The sequence below is a fragment of the Jaculus jaculus genome, chromosome 2, assembly GCF_020740685.1.
Source record: "Jaculus jaculus isolate mJacJac1 chromosome 2, mJacJac1.mat.Y.cur, whole genome shotgun sequence".
NCBI lineage: Eukaryota > Metazoa > Chordata > Mammalia > Rodentia > Dipodidae > Jaculus > Jaculus jaculus.
This window is the reverse complement of record NC_059103.1, coordinates 137,925,178-137,939,562: the sequence shown is the minus strand read 5'-3', so window position 1 is coordinate 137,939,562 and position 14,385 is coordinate 137,925,178. Positions and strand designations below refer to the sequence as shown.

Below are 14,385 nucleotides of genomic sequence, written 5' to 3'. Positions count from 1 at the left end.
CTGGGCCTTTTTCTCTGCTTAGGCTTGTACTAGGTCAGGTGGGAGCAGTCAGGGTCTGATAAAGCCGAGAAAAACAAAGGCCAGAGAAACAGGTATGAGAAATGAAAAGTTATCATCACTTTCAGTTCTAAGGGTTATGTAGAGCATTGTGTTATAATGACTTCATGGTTTCCTCTCTACTTTCCTTTATATAGTCCAGAAACTTGGATTTTATAGCATTGATGCTGAGAGGTTGTTCTGTGTGATTTTGAAGAAAACAAAGCACAAGGTTGTATTAAAGTACAAGTGCTTAAAACATACTAAATTGTGTTTTCTTTTTAAAAATGTATTATTCTGTGTGTGAAGAGAGAGAATATGGGTATGCCAATGTCTTTAGCCTCTGGAAACCAATTCCATACACATGGCCCACTAGTGCATCTGGCTTTATGTTGGTACTGGGGAATAGAACTCAGTTTATCAAGCATTGTAAGCAAGTGCCTTTAACCTCTGAGCCATCTCTCCAGCCCAGTTTTTTTCTTTTTTAAAGTTTTTATTTGTTCCTTGACAAATTCATACATGTCAAGTATATGTCAAATAGACCTCCCTTGCCCTCTCTTACCCCCCTACCACATTCATCATCCACTGAACCCCTTCTGCTGAACTCTTCCTTCTTCTTGTCACTTACCAGTGTTGGCTACACCACACAATGAGTCTCTTCCCCCAACAATCATTAACTACCATTAGCTCCTCAGGAAGGGGTGAAGGATTATAAGTCCCTCCCCGATCCATGATGCAAGGCTGACTAGCTCTGCCTTGCACTGGTCTTGTGTGGGTAATCACAGCTGCTGTGAGTTCATGAGTTTCAATGGCTATGTCTTGTCCACATAAGAGTTCTAGAGCCTTTTCCCCTACTTTCCATTCTTGCTTATTGAATGTTTCCTAAGCCTTGGAGGTGGTGACATAGATCTCTCATATAGGGAAAGCGTATTGAATTATTGTCAGCAAGCCAATAGCCTTTTCCTCCATAGATCTAAAGAAGGTGTCATGGGATCCTTTGACATTGTAAAGCTCAGGTGATTGAGTCTTATGCACTCCACATTAGAGTCATCACATCTTGGAAAACTGCTATTCCAAGAGGTAAAGCCATGGAAAAACATACCAAGCCTATTCTTATTCCTGGTATACCTTTGGGACAAGTTATGAAGAAAGTTTTTGTTTTCTGTTATAAATATGCATGTGTATGCATGCATGTGTGACTATATCTCTATATAACTATGTATATATGTATGTTTATATATGTATATGTGTATGCTACTGATAATACTATAACTTCAGTCATTCTAAATATCATAAAATATTATGACAAAAATTCTATTATATTCTTATATTTCCTGTGGAAGGCAGTTCTGCTCATCCATCTCTTTTACGCCAATCCTTAAATACAGTTTTCATAAGCATCCATTCTATGTGAAATATACTGAGCAGTTGTAATTTTTATGTGCTAGAGTTGTGCCAATTTGTTTCATCATAACACACCTGGAAACCAATCAAGACCTCCTGGCCATCTAGAAAAGGTCACACCCACAGAGAATTCTCTGGCAGGCAGAGCAACATCTCAAAGCATATTAGACTGTTTAGGACCTTTACAGAAAGACCTGTATAGTATAGTCAAGAATAATTTTAACTATGCTGGTAATAATTTTAGCTATGTTAATGGATATAAACCTTGGTTTGAAGTGTGTATTGCTCTAAAATTTTGCAGTTTTCAACATTTCTTGGCATAACTGTAATCTGTTGGTGCCCTTCTGGTTAGCCACCAGGCCCACTGGAAAGTTCTGTGTTAGAGAAGTGGGGTGCCCTGTGATATGGGCTTCATCTTTAGTGTTCTCCACATGAGGTGACTCCAAGCTAGATGATCTGTATAGTGTATGGATTTTGCTCCCTGAAAGTCACATTGCTTTTCAACATTAAGTTTGAAAAAAAATGTCCAGGATGTAGCCCAGTGGTCAAGTGCTAGCATGTGTAAAGGCCTGGGTTCGGTTCTTAGCCCTGCTGAAAACATTCTGTTACATCTGTTATTAGGAATTCTTTCTGTTCTGACTGTCTATGAAACTTCCTGTCCCCTGTTGCCACTTCTGCATTTTTGGCCCCTGTCTGCATTTATAGTATGTGTGAGTTTGTGAACTTCAAAACCCAATGAAATACCAACTATGGTTAAACTGGGGGAAAGAGTCTGAAAGCAACCAGAGAATACCAAGACCTAGATAAAATACTGGTCAATGGTAAGTTCCTAGTATTGTTTTAAATACAGAAGGAGTTTCAGATAGGCAGTTCTATGACTATCATCCCTGCACCCTTTGCAATTCACTAAATTAAAAAAAAATACATAGGGATGGAGAAATTGCTTAGCGGATAAGGTATTTGCCTGCAAAGTGAAAGGACCCAGGTTCGATTCCCCAGGACCCACATTAGCCAGATGCACAAGGGGGTACACAAGTCTGAAGTTCATTTGCAGTGGCTAGAGGCCCTAGTGTTCCCATTTTCTCTCTCTCTTTCTCTCTCTCCCCCTCTTTCTCTGTCAAATAAATAAGTAAATTAAAATGTTTTTAAAATACGTAAAAATAAAAGGCTGGGCTATGTATTTATAAATGGTAAAGCATACTCTTTTTCCCTTTTCTTGTAGTGATAAAGTGATAAGACTTATCCCCCAAACAGAAGAGGAAGCACATGCACTGAAGAAAATGTATCACCAACTCAAGGTAATCAGCATGTACTGGTCCTGCCGTCGTGCCCGTGACAAGTTTGTCTCCAGACTTCATGACTGAGGTGGCATAATTGGAATTAATTAACCCCAGGAAAGTAAAGGCTACATGACAATGCAAAGGGGCAAGTAGCCATGTCCAGCCTTTTGACACTGTGACCCAACGTTGTCATTTCTGTCTCTGTACAAAGTTCCCTCTTAAAAGCTGTGCAGCAGAGTTATAAAAAATAATTTCACAATGTTCTAATAAGTTTCTGATTTTGTGTTGAGCCAAATTCATAGCCATCCTGAGTTGGATGTAGCCTCTAGGCCATGGGTTGGACACGCGTAAAAGGTTGGTAGGATTTGGAAAACTCAAAAATTATCTGACATATTCATTTACTTATTCGTTCACTTGCTATCCATCTGCCAAGTACAATGTAAGCTTCATGAGAGAACTTGGCTTCTTCTTCGTTGTTCATTGTATTTCTAATGAGAAGCTAGAATATACTAGAAACTTATAATAGTAAATGTTTATTTATCTTTCTCTAAGGAATAAATTAAACTTATAATTTTCAGAGATTTGCTTTTCTTCCTTGAAATATTTCCTCAGAGTACCTACATTCCTCCTGATTAAAACTTTTGAGAAAAATAAAACTAGAAATGCATATTAATTGATGTTGCTGTTTCAGTGGGTCTTTAAAAAATATTTTAATTATTTTGAGAGGCAAATAGGGAGAGAAAGAGAGAGAGGGAATGGTGTGCTAGGGTCTCTAGCCACTGCAAATAAACTCCAGACACGTGCACCACCTTATGCATCTGGCTTACATGAGTACTAGGGAATCGAACCTGGGTCCTTAAGCTTCATAGGCAAGCAAACACCTTAACCACTCCAGCTCTCAGTGGATCTTTTAAAAGATTTTTTTTTAGCAAAGGATGATCATGCTCTTTATTTAATCTCTGATGAATTGTATGGATTTTAGAATAGCTTTATCATGTTTTGGCACTTCATATAATTGTCAAATTTAACTAAAAAGTTATGATGAGAAATGTGGCAATTAACTCTCTTCCATACCTATAAACAGAGGCATGCCCCTAAAATATGTGATGGTTTAGGCTTCTTTCTAATAGATGGCAAAGCAGATTACTAAAGGGCCTTAATTCATATTTAATGTGGACAAATAAATATTTTTCCTAGATAATGGGAGTATCTTAAGATAGTATTAGGGGACAGGAAGAAGAATAAAACTGGAGATTTCTGAATATATTTGTCATTACCAGGCTTGGGTCTTTTATTCATAGTTTGATTCTTCTTTTTGTCGTCGTTCCTTCTAATATTGCACCTATTTGCAAATGGAGTTTTGAACTTTGAGTTTATTTGATTCCTTTTCTTCCCCTTCATTCACATCTCCAACGCAAGCAGTGCCTAGCTCAAACAATGGTATCTCATGGCCTCAAATTGTGGGGTTTACCCAGTACTGGAGAGACTGACTGTACTTGCTGGACATTTCTTAAAGTTCTTCCCCTGCCCATGGTGCCCTGCTTCTGTGGTATTGACAATAACCCTCTTGTAGTCCTACACGACCATCAGCCTCATGATGTCCTTTTCAGTAGTAGTCGTCTTTGAACACCCCCCAAACAGTCCACCAACATTGCTAGGAAACAAAGCAAAACTATAATAGAAGTTGCAGTCACCATTGAAATTGTGTTTTAAAATACCACTGGAAAAGTGAACTGGCCATTTTCGCTTTGGAACCATGTTTCAGGGAACTGATATTCTGAACCAAATATTGGAACAAAGCATCTTCACCAATTTGTATATCTATTTACATGGGATGACTAGACAGTTATGAAAATGCAGGCTGAGGATGTAGGTAGCTCAGTGGTAAAGCACTTACCTAGTGTATTATGTTTCTTGTTGCTTTGACAAGTGAGCTGACAAAAGCAACTCAAGAAATGATGGGATTATTTTGCACTTGCCATGCCATTAGAAGACCACACATACTGGGTCCTTTTTTGTAAGCATTTAAAATTTTTTCACTTAGACCTTATAGAAAGGTAGTCAGCTAGGGGAACAGTGTTCTGGAGGCACAGGACATTCATGGCGCCAGAGTGAGGGGAAGATGGTGTGAGTTAAGAGCATCCAGTTGGGATTAGCAGGAGTCCTCTCAGGTCTGTGTGTCATCCTACTGGCAGCTGTGATGTACACAGCTGCAGGATAGAAAGCAGAGTCAGGGCTGGAGAGATGGGATGGTGGTTAAGGTGCTTGCCTGTGAAGCCTAAGGACCCATGTTTGATTCCCCAGATCCCACATGCCCCAGATGCTCAAGACACAAGGTGATACAAGTGTGCAAGGTTTCTGGCACATGTGTCTGGAGATTATAGTGGCTGGAGGCCCTGGAACCCCCAACTCACTCTCTTTCTCTCTCTCTCTTTCTCCCTCTCTCTCTTTCTCCCTCCCTCCCTCCCTCCCTCCCTCCCTCCCCCCCCCCTCTCTCTCTCTCTCACACACACACACACACACACACTAAAAGAAAAGGCCAGTCCATTGGGCTTACCTCTAAAGAAAGGAGAAAAAAGCAGGATCAGCAAAGAGGAAAACAGTGAAGAACCTGAATAAATATTGGAATATTGGCAATGCTCTAGTGATTCTATTCCACCAAAAATAACATCCAGCCCTTTCCAGTCACCATGAGCCTGTCACTGTGCTATATGCTTCCTACGATTTGCTTCATTTTAACAATCCTATGAAGTGAGAACTATTATGATTGCTATGTTATAGATGAAGAAACTGAACAAGGCAAACAGAGGGTAAGTAACTTCAGTCATGATGTGGAACTGGAACCCACACTTAGGCAACATCAAGCACTGGGACCTGAATGGGTCCTCACAGTGGAGGGGACTATGGCTGAGTTGTCAGGGCAGTGGGCCCTAGACTGACTGCGAGCATTACTCATTTACGTTATTCCTGGAGTCTTGGATTCAGTGGTTTGCAGGAGGTCTCGCGTGACTCAGCATGTAACCTTGCAGAAGGATGCAAAGTCGAATCAGTAGAGGGAAACCCAGGCAAAGGCCTCTGAGAGTCCTCCCCGTGGCATTACACAGGACATGCTTAATTTCTGTGACAGTGAGTTCTGACAATACACAGGTAGTGCTGACACCCACCAGGGAAGCTCACTAGAGGCTCAGCACCCACCTGATCATGTAGCCACACTCTGTCTAGCACATACCAAAATTCCCCAATCCCAGAAGAAAATGTAAGTGTTTGGCATGCAGCACATTATTTGCACTAGCAGTATAGGCACATGGAGTCAGTCTTGCCAGTTGGCCCTCCCCAGATCCAAGTTCCCAGGTGCCAGCTGAGGAAAGGTTTGCAAAACAGGCTATTCCAAAGATAGCATTTTCAGACTGCTCTGTTGAGTCTCTTTTGCACATTTCCTCACTTTCTTTCACAAAACCTGGACTGAGGGTTTTTTTTTTGGGTGGGGGGAGGGATTGATTAGAGTTTAGACAAATTTCTGTCTAAAAGCAGCCTGCTACTTTGATGCCATTTTAAAATTTGAATGATTTCACCAAGTGATCCATTTGTGCCATGGAAAGCCATAGTTCTGGCCAGACAGAGAAAGCAGTCTGCAGAGGAGAAAGAATGTGACTGCCTGTCATCTTCTGTCCTATGGAGCTGGAAGGACAGAATCGGGGTCATTGCTAACAGTGTCCTTGCACCTGCGTAATGCTCCAGGGGAAAAGAAAGAGAGTTTGCCAAGGCCTTGGTCCCCTTCTCCTAGAGTATGATATGGTCGACAGAATTCTAAGCTGGCTCAAGACTTATGCCCTTTGGTATATGTGCCCTGCAGAATAGCTCCCCGTGAATATGATGGGATAATTATTTCCTTGACTATGTCACATTATATAGCAGAAGGGACATGTCCTGGGGAGAGCCTGGCCTGATGGGGGAGCCCTTTGAAATCAAGGTGTTCTCTATTTGTTCACAGAAAAAGAGGTCTCCATGAATGCAGGTCACAAACTACTATGTTGTGAACTATCTATGGAAGTCCTGTGGCCAAGAATGACAGTGGCATCTAGGGAATGAGAATGACTCTCATCTGACAACTAGCCAAGAAATAACATCCTGTAACCACAGTATCTGTATTCTGTAGCAACTACATAAGCTGGGGAGAGGACCCTGAAGCCCAAATGACATACAGCCCAACCAATATCTTGACTTGAGACCCTGAAGAGAAGATCCAGCCAGCTGGGCCTGGACTTCTGATACACAGGACTGTATGATGATAAATAGGCATTGTTTAAAGCTACTAACCTGATGTTTCACAATAGAACACACACACATTATAGTAACCCCCACTTTTGGCTCTCATATTCCTGTATGAAGGCTTTAAGTTTACTTTCCTGATTTTGCTGACTGTAATCAAGCCTCTTAAGGAAAGTGAAAAGTGATTTAACTACAAGCCTGGGCTATAAATCCACAACATCTTATCTGAAACATGAACAAATGAAAAGAATGTATGTATTCTATTGAATTGAATCTGAGATTGAATGGTCAAAGCATAACTAATTAGAGAGCTACTGTCACAAAGACGGTTACTTCCCCTAATTAAATTTTTATGGTTTTGCTGAAAAATTGAAATAAGAAAGTTACCCCCAGAGAACTGAACTGAAAAGGCATCAACCAATTAAATTGTTAATTAAGAGCTTAAATCAAGTTATGGTAGAAAGGGAACAGTTTGCAGGTGAGTAAAATTGGAATTTGAACATGGTATTCTGCCTGCATTTCTTCACCAAGTCTGTGTGCTCTGGAGGAAGAGCAGTGGCTTTATGTGAGATCATGGAAAATCAACACATCCTTGTTGAAGGAAAAACTATTTCCAGTTTTCTCATCAGAGAGCTGTAAGATAGAAAATGGTTCTATTTTTCTAAGACTTTGTCACATGTTTTCAAACTGCAGGATGACCTCAAAGGTATTGGTTGTTCAGATGTCATTGTAAGACATATCAAGAGTCATCAGGTTCCATGGAGGAAAACTGCACTTCTTCTGAAGAAGGCCTCAGCCCTCCTGTGCTTTGAACGTGAAAGGCACCATCCCGGTGTAGGTCTCCCTCCTCCTCCTCTTGCAGTCTTGTGCTACAGCTGATGGGCAACTTCTCTACTCCTCCCAATGCATTCACAGCCAGATATTTGAATCTGCAGGAGTTTCAGAAACCCTGAAATTCCTGAGAGGCTATAAAAGGACCCACTCAATGGATGGATTCATACATTAGAAAATTTGTAAGGAAAAAGATAGATGTAGAACTCATGCTGTGGGACTTATATGGTCCCAGATTTACTAGAAACTGAATGTGGTGATAGATTCTCTCAGTCCCCCCACCTCCGTGTGTTTGTCTCTTCCCATCTCTCTGTGTGTTGCTATCTCTTTTAACACTGTCTTGCTACATAGCTCAGGCTGGCCTCTAACATGCAATTCTACTGTCTTAGCCTCTTGAATGGAATCGTAGGTATATGCCACCCTGCCTGGCTAATTACAATAAATATCTCTTAATCATGGCTGTGGGAAGGGTAGATGATCCCAAGGCTTGTTGGCCCTGATGCGTGTACTTTCTCTCCCTGGTAACCCATCAACCAGTAATCTAAGTATTTCTGTAACAGTATTTTTCAGGCATAATTATGTTCTCAAATCAGTTGACCCTAAAATAGGGAGATTACCCAAGAAGGCCTGACCTACTTAGGCAAGCCCTTCAAAATCAAGGTGTTTTTTCCCCTACCTTGTATAGAAGAAGACATCAATGAGACTCACTGCTACTGGCCTGGAAGAAATCAAACATCCATGGCAAGAAATTGCAGGTTGCTGCTAGTTGCTGAGAGCTGTAGTCTACTCAAAGGAAAACAAGACCTCACTTCTACAACCTAAGGAAATTAATTTTACCAGCAACTGGTGAGAATATGAGAGCAAGCTGAGCCCCAGAAAAAAAACCAGAGCCCACACTAGCACTTAAATTTCAACCCAGTGACACTGGAGCAGACACTCCAGCCTCACCATGTCCAATCTTACCCATAGAAACAGTATGAGAATATAGCAAAGGGGCTGAATTAGTGGTAACTTAGTAATAAGTATCAAATCCTGTGGCCTTAAACAGCCAGTGAACTGGTACACTGGCAGAAGATGCCTTTCAGCACAAAGGTAGAAGTAATAAAATTGCCTTTTTATTTTTTTGTTAAAAGCTCTTTTTGAAAAGTACTTTTGCTTTCTCTGGCATGATTTTTGAAAGAGAGAAAAAGCTCTTTAGAATCCAGGCAGATGGCCAAATGCAGTTATGGCCTCAATTTCCAGAACACAATTTTCAGGCATTGCTTGCATTTTTCTCCCACTTTGTGGCCATTGGCAATTAGTAAATAAATAACAAAAGCATAGTAAGAGAGAGAATACAGTATGTGAAGAAAATGGACTGCATTGGAAACCATCTTTCAAAGGCAAGAGCCTTCTTTAGTACCATGATGATGATGGTGATGGTTGCCCTGGTGATTCTTAATTAACTGAGTGGGGTTGGCAGCATGACTTTGGGCTACTACCAGAGTATTCTGAGTTCACTGTGTTTCCTTCCTGTTGGTTCGGCTTTCTAATCTTGACATTTAAATGGTCTGTTTTGAGGAGTTTGAGATGCCAGTCCAGCACAGTGTCCCATAGAAGGGGATCGTGGCTGGGCTCTCTCAGCTCCCAGCTGCGCTTGTCACAGCCTCCTGTACACATTTAGTGGTTGTCAGGCTGCAGTCAGGAACAGACAACTGAACCATGTGGCTCGTTATCTCCCTAGCCAATCCAAGATGACTTACCAGGGAGTTGCTGCCTCCAAAAGTGAAAGATGACAGATTTATCCAGTCCCCTAAAACCAAATGTAAAGAAGTGGTTGTATCACTTGTGCATTTTACCCACCAAAGGAATTCACAGGGTTACCCTAAATTCAAGAAGTAGAAAACTGACTCCAGTGCTTGATGAGAGATTCTTCAGATGTGACTAAAGACAAGGGGAGAGCTTGTGGTCATGGTTGTAACCTACCACATCCTCAATTTCCTCCCACACACATTCCAACCTGTCACCAGATGCCAGATGGAAGATGACAGCTATCTAAGTTCTCTTCATTCTCACTTCCACTGCCTTAGTTCTGGGCCTGATCATCTCTGGACACAATTACATCTGCCTCCCAAATGCTCTTCCTTCTGCCATCATGCATGTCTTCTGTTTGTTCTCTATACCCTGCAGAAATGAAAACCTAAGTCACCTCTACTTAACACCTTCTCAGTGTCCCCCATAGTTGAAAGAAGTAATTCCCAACCCACACCATGCATACAAAGCCTTAGGAAGGTTTGTTTTGTTTTTTTTTTTTTTTTTTGAAGTACTGGGTATTGAACCCAGAACCTTATGTATGCTAAGCAAGTGCTCTGTCACTGAGTTACCTCCCCAGTCCTTTTGATCTTTGTCTGGAGACGGACCTTGGGACGGCTTTGAAGTTGCAATGTAGCCCGGTCTCCAGGTACGCATCCAAACCAGACTTCTATTGTCACTTCATGACTCATCTCCCAAGTTATACTTTTATTGTTTATGTCACCCTTTATATTTATCCCAGTATTGAACCTAAAAAAAATAACAAAGATTAGAAAGAATGATTTGTGCTCTGTGCAATGTGAATCTCTGAGCATTTTTATTTTCAGCAGGCATCAACATGTGATCAGAGATACAGGACTAGACGCAGTTTTCGAAAGGCAGAGGTGAGGCTTCTGGAGACCAAGGTTTCGTACTGAATGTACAGACTATACAAGAGCCAATTCTTAGAACCACAGAGTTAGAGCAGCTCTATGTATGTGTCAGCCAAGCCCCCAAAGACTTGGCTTGAATAAATTTGTATTGATAACTGTACAAATAGGGAGCGATTCCCTTTGCCTTACTTGATTTTAGATGCCAGTGTTGGTGAGAGAGTGGTGGGACCTGCACCACATAACCTCTGTGAGAGAAGCAGACCACTGTCCCGCCGGCTAACAGGAGAGCACAAGCATCTCAGTGACCTAAAGAAATTCCCATCACATCTGCGCACAGCACTGAATGTTTAACCACAGAAGGCTTTGTGCAGATCAAATGAGGAAAACAGCTAGCACGGTGACCCCTAGGGAAACATTTCAGCAAACCACCTAGCTTCTCTTTTCCTCCATTTTTGGTCTCCCTTAGCAGGTTGAGAACCTTCCAAAAGAAAGGACTATGTTTCACTCTTCCTCAGGTGGGTTATCTGGCTCATCTTTATTTTTCTGGCACCTAGCTATAGTACACTCTCAGCAAATAGTTCTTAAATGAATGAACAAATATAGCTCATACATTCATCCACTTGCCTATAATTATAATACCAGCAACCCTGACTTGGATGCTCATCAAGAACTTCGGTATGACTGAATATATATATTATCAACAAGATTTTACTTTTTGTTTTTGTTTTTTGAGGTAGGGTCTCACTCTAGCCCAGCCTGACCTGAAATTCACCACGTACTCTCAGGGTATCCTCGAGCTCCGTACCTCTGCATCCCAAGTTTTGGGATTAAAAGCATATGCTACCACACCCAGCTCAACAAGATTTAAAATATGTATATATATGTAAATAAGAATGAGAACTTAATGACAGGATAATGGGATAAGGAGCTATCACAGGATGGGCAAAGGTATGAGGTAGAATATTGTCCATTTCTTCAATTACTAAAGCAAGTGTGTAAAGGAAGTAAAATTTCTATAATAGCTTGCTGATGTTTCCTGTGAGATTTGCAAACTGTCATTACATTCTTACTTAACTGTAATATTTTTGCCTTTGGGTGTTGACTAACTCAAGGAATACAATAAAGCTGATTATCAGAGCATTTGAATTTGAAAATCAGCACTCAGGTGTTCTGCCTTGAAGTCAATTTGTGGTTTTGTATAATCAAAAATGTTTATCTATTTAATTCTCTGACATACTTGATTAGCAAACCCATTCCTTATAACCTAAAAATAGTTATTCCAGATATATATGTGGTATTCTTTGTGTCCTAAAAAATTCAAAGCAGCTTTTACATATTCATGATCTATAACCACAAAGACTTTGCTTGATTAAAGGAGTTTCCTGTTTTCTACCATTTTATTTTTCTAGTTGTATAAAATGCTAAGGGATTTAAATTCCCATGGCCTCACAAACATGTCTTAGATGTTTTCTTGATAATTGAATTTATTTTGAGGCTATCTACTCTTTCATATTTTGTCTACCTCTTGAGGGTGGAGTGTGATCTGGGATAAGAATTGACATCCTATTGCTATAAGATAGAAAAAGAGCCAGGCATCATCGCTTCCCTTTAATCCCAGCACCGTGGAGGCAAAGGTAGAAGGATTGCCATGAGTTCCCAGGCCACCCTGAGATCACATTGTAAATTTCAGGTCAGCCTGAGCTAGAGTGAGACCCTACCTTGGGGAAAAAAAAAGAAAAAAAAAAGAGTGACCCTGTGCTGGAGGATGTGAGCTGCAAGGAGTGAGTAGGTCCCCCTGCAGCTGGCTTGGGACTGCTTGGACCCTGAGAGCAGGCTGTAGGAGCAGGTCCCTTGCTGCTCCTTCCTTGAAGTGGTTCTGGGTCCGGATACCCTGTGCTGGAGAGTGAGCGGTGCCGCCTGAGTAGACCAGATCCTTGGTCCCCAGTTCCCTGCTGCTGGTAGGTTCCAAACAGTGACCAGATATCAAAGGAGAGGTGTCTATAGAGTCCAGCTCAAGTATCACAAAGCAGGACCTCAGGAAGCAGCTCTGGAGTTGAGAGCTGCACCTTTGCTAGCCCCAGGCATAAAGGGTTCGTGAGACAAATTAAGAACCTGTTCTCATGAACCCCACCCTCAGAAGACAGCTAGCTCTACAGAAGAGAAGACCTGGCCAAAGGTGGGTACTAAAGAATAATTTCTTTCTACCCTCCACAAAAGAAGAGAGAAGAGGGATGGAGACATGGCTTAGCAGTCCAGGCTCTTGCCTGTGAAGCCAAAGGACCCGGGTTTGATTCCCCAGGACCCAGAAGAAATTTTTTTTTTTTTTTAATTTTTATTAACATTTTCCATGATTATAAAATATATCCCATGGTAATTCCCTCCCTCCCCACCCCCACACTTTCCCGTTTGAAATTCCATTCTCAATCATATTACCTCCCCATTACAATCATTGTAATTACATATATACAATATCAACCTATTAAGTATCCTCCTCCCTTCCTTTCTCCACCCTTTATGTCTCCTTTTCAACTTACTGGCCTCTGCTACTAAGTATTTTCATTCTCACACAGAAGCCCAGTCATCTGTAGTTAGGATCCCCATATGAGGGAGAACATGTGGCGCTTGGCTTTCTGGGCCTGGGTTACCTGACTTAGTATAATACTTTCCAGGTCCATCCATTTTTCTGCAAATTTCATAACTTCATTTTTCTTTACCGCTGAGTAGAACTCCATTGTATAAATGTACCACATCTTCATTATCCACTCATCTGTTGAGGGACATCTAGGCTGGTTCCATTTCCCAGCTATTATAAATTGAGCAGCAATAAACATGGTTGAGCATGTACTTCTAAGGAAATGAGATGAGTCCTTTGGATATATGCCTAGGAGTGCTATAGCTGGGTCATATGGTAGATCAATCTCTAGCTGCTTTAGGAACCTCCACACTGTTTTCCACAATGGCTGGACCAGATTGCATTCCCACCAGCAGTGCAGAAGGGTTCCTTTTTTTCCACATCCCCGCCAACATTTATGATCATTTGTTTTCATGATGGTGGCCAATCTGACAGGAGTGAGATGGAATCTCAATGTAGTTTTAATCTGCATTTCCCTGATGACTAGTGACGTAGAACATTTTTTTAGGTGCTTATATGCCATTCGTATTTCTTCCTTTGAGAACTCTCTATTTAGCTCCATAGCCCATTTTTTGATTGGCTTGTTTGATTCCTTATTAGTTAACTTTTTGAGTTCTTTGTATATCCTAGATATTAATCCTCTATCAGATATATAGCTGGCGAAGATTTTTTCCCATTCTGTAGGTTGCCTCTTTGCTTTTTTCACTGTGTCCTTTGCGGTGCAAAATCTTTGTAATTTCATTAGGTCCCAGTGGTTAATCTGTGGTTTTATTGCCTGAGCAATTGGGGTTGTATTTAGAAAGTCTTTGCCAAGACAATATGTTGGAGGGTTTCCCCTACTTTTTCCTCTAGCAGTTTCAAAGTTTCCGGTCTGATGTTAAGGTCTTTAATCCATTTGGACTTAATTCTTGTGCATGGCGAGAGAGAAGAATCTATTTTCATCCTTCTGCAGATATTTATCCAGTTTTCAAAACACCATTTGCTGAAGAGGCTGTCTCTTCTCCAATGAGTATTTTTGGCATTTTTATCGAATATCAGGTGGCTATAGCTACTTGGGCTTACATCTGGGTCCTCTATTCTGTTCCACTGATCTACATGTCTGTTTTTGTGCCAGTACCATGCTGTTTTTGTTACTATGGCTCTGTAGTATAGGTTAAAATCAGGTATGGTGATACCACCAGCCTCTTTTTTGTTGCTCAGTATTATTTTAGATATTCGAGGTTTTTTATGATTCCAAATGAATTTTTGGATTGTTTTTTCTATTTCCATG

At 41.0% G+C, this 14,385-nt stretch overlaps 1 protein-coding gene across 3 annotated transcripts in view; it reads left to right on the top strand.

Annotated features, from left to right (window-relative positions):
* Window positions 1-14,385, top strand: part of Cpa6 (carboxypeptidase A6) — a 342,345-nt gene that overhangs the window by 118,718 nt on the left and 209,242 nt on the right. For all 3 annotated transcript variants that reach the window (XM_045143753.1, XM_004653452.2, XM_045143754.1), the window contains exon 2: window positions 2,663-2,738. In XM_045143753.1, the coding sequence (XP_044999688.1) occupies window positions 2,663-2,738 (76 nt within the window). The remainder of the gene's footprint in view (window positions 1-2,662; window positions 2,739-14,385) is intronic.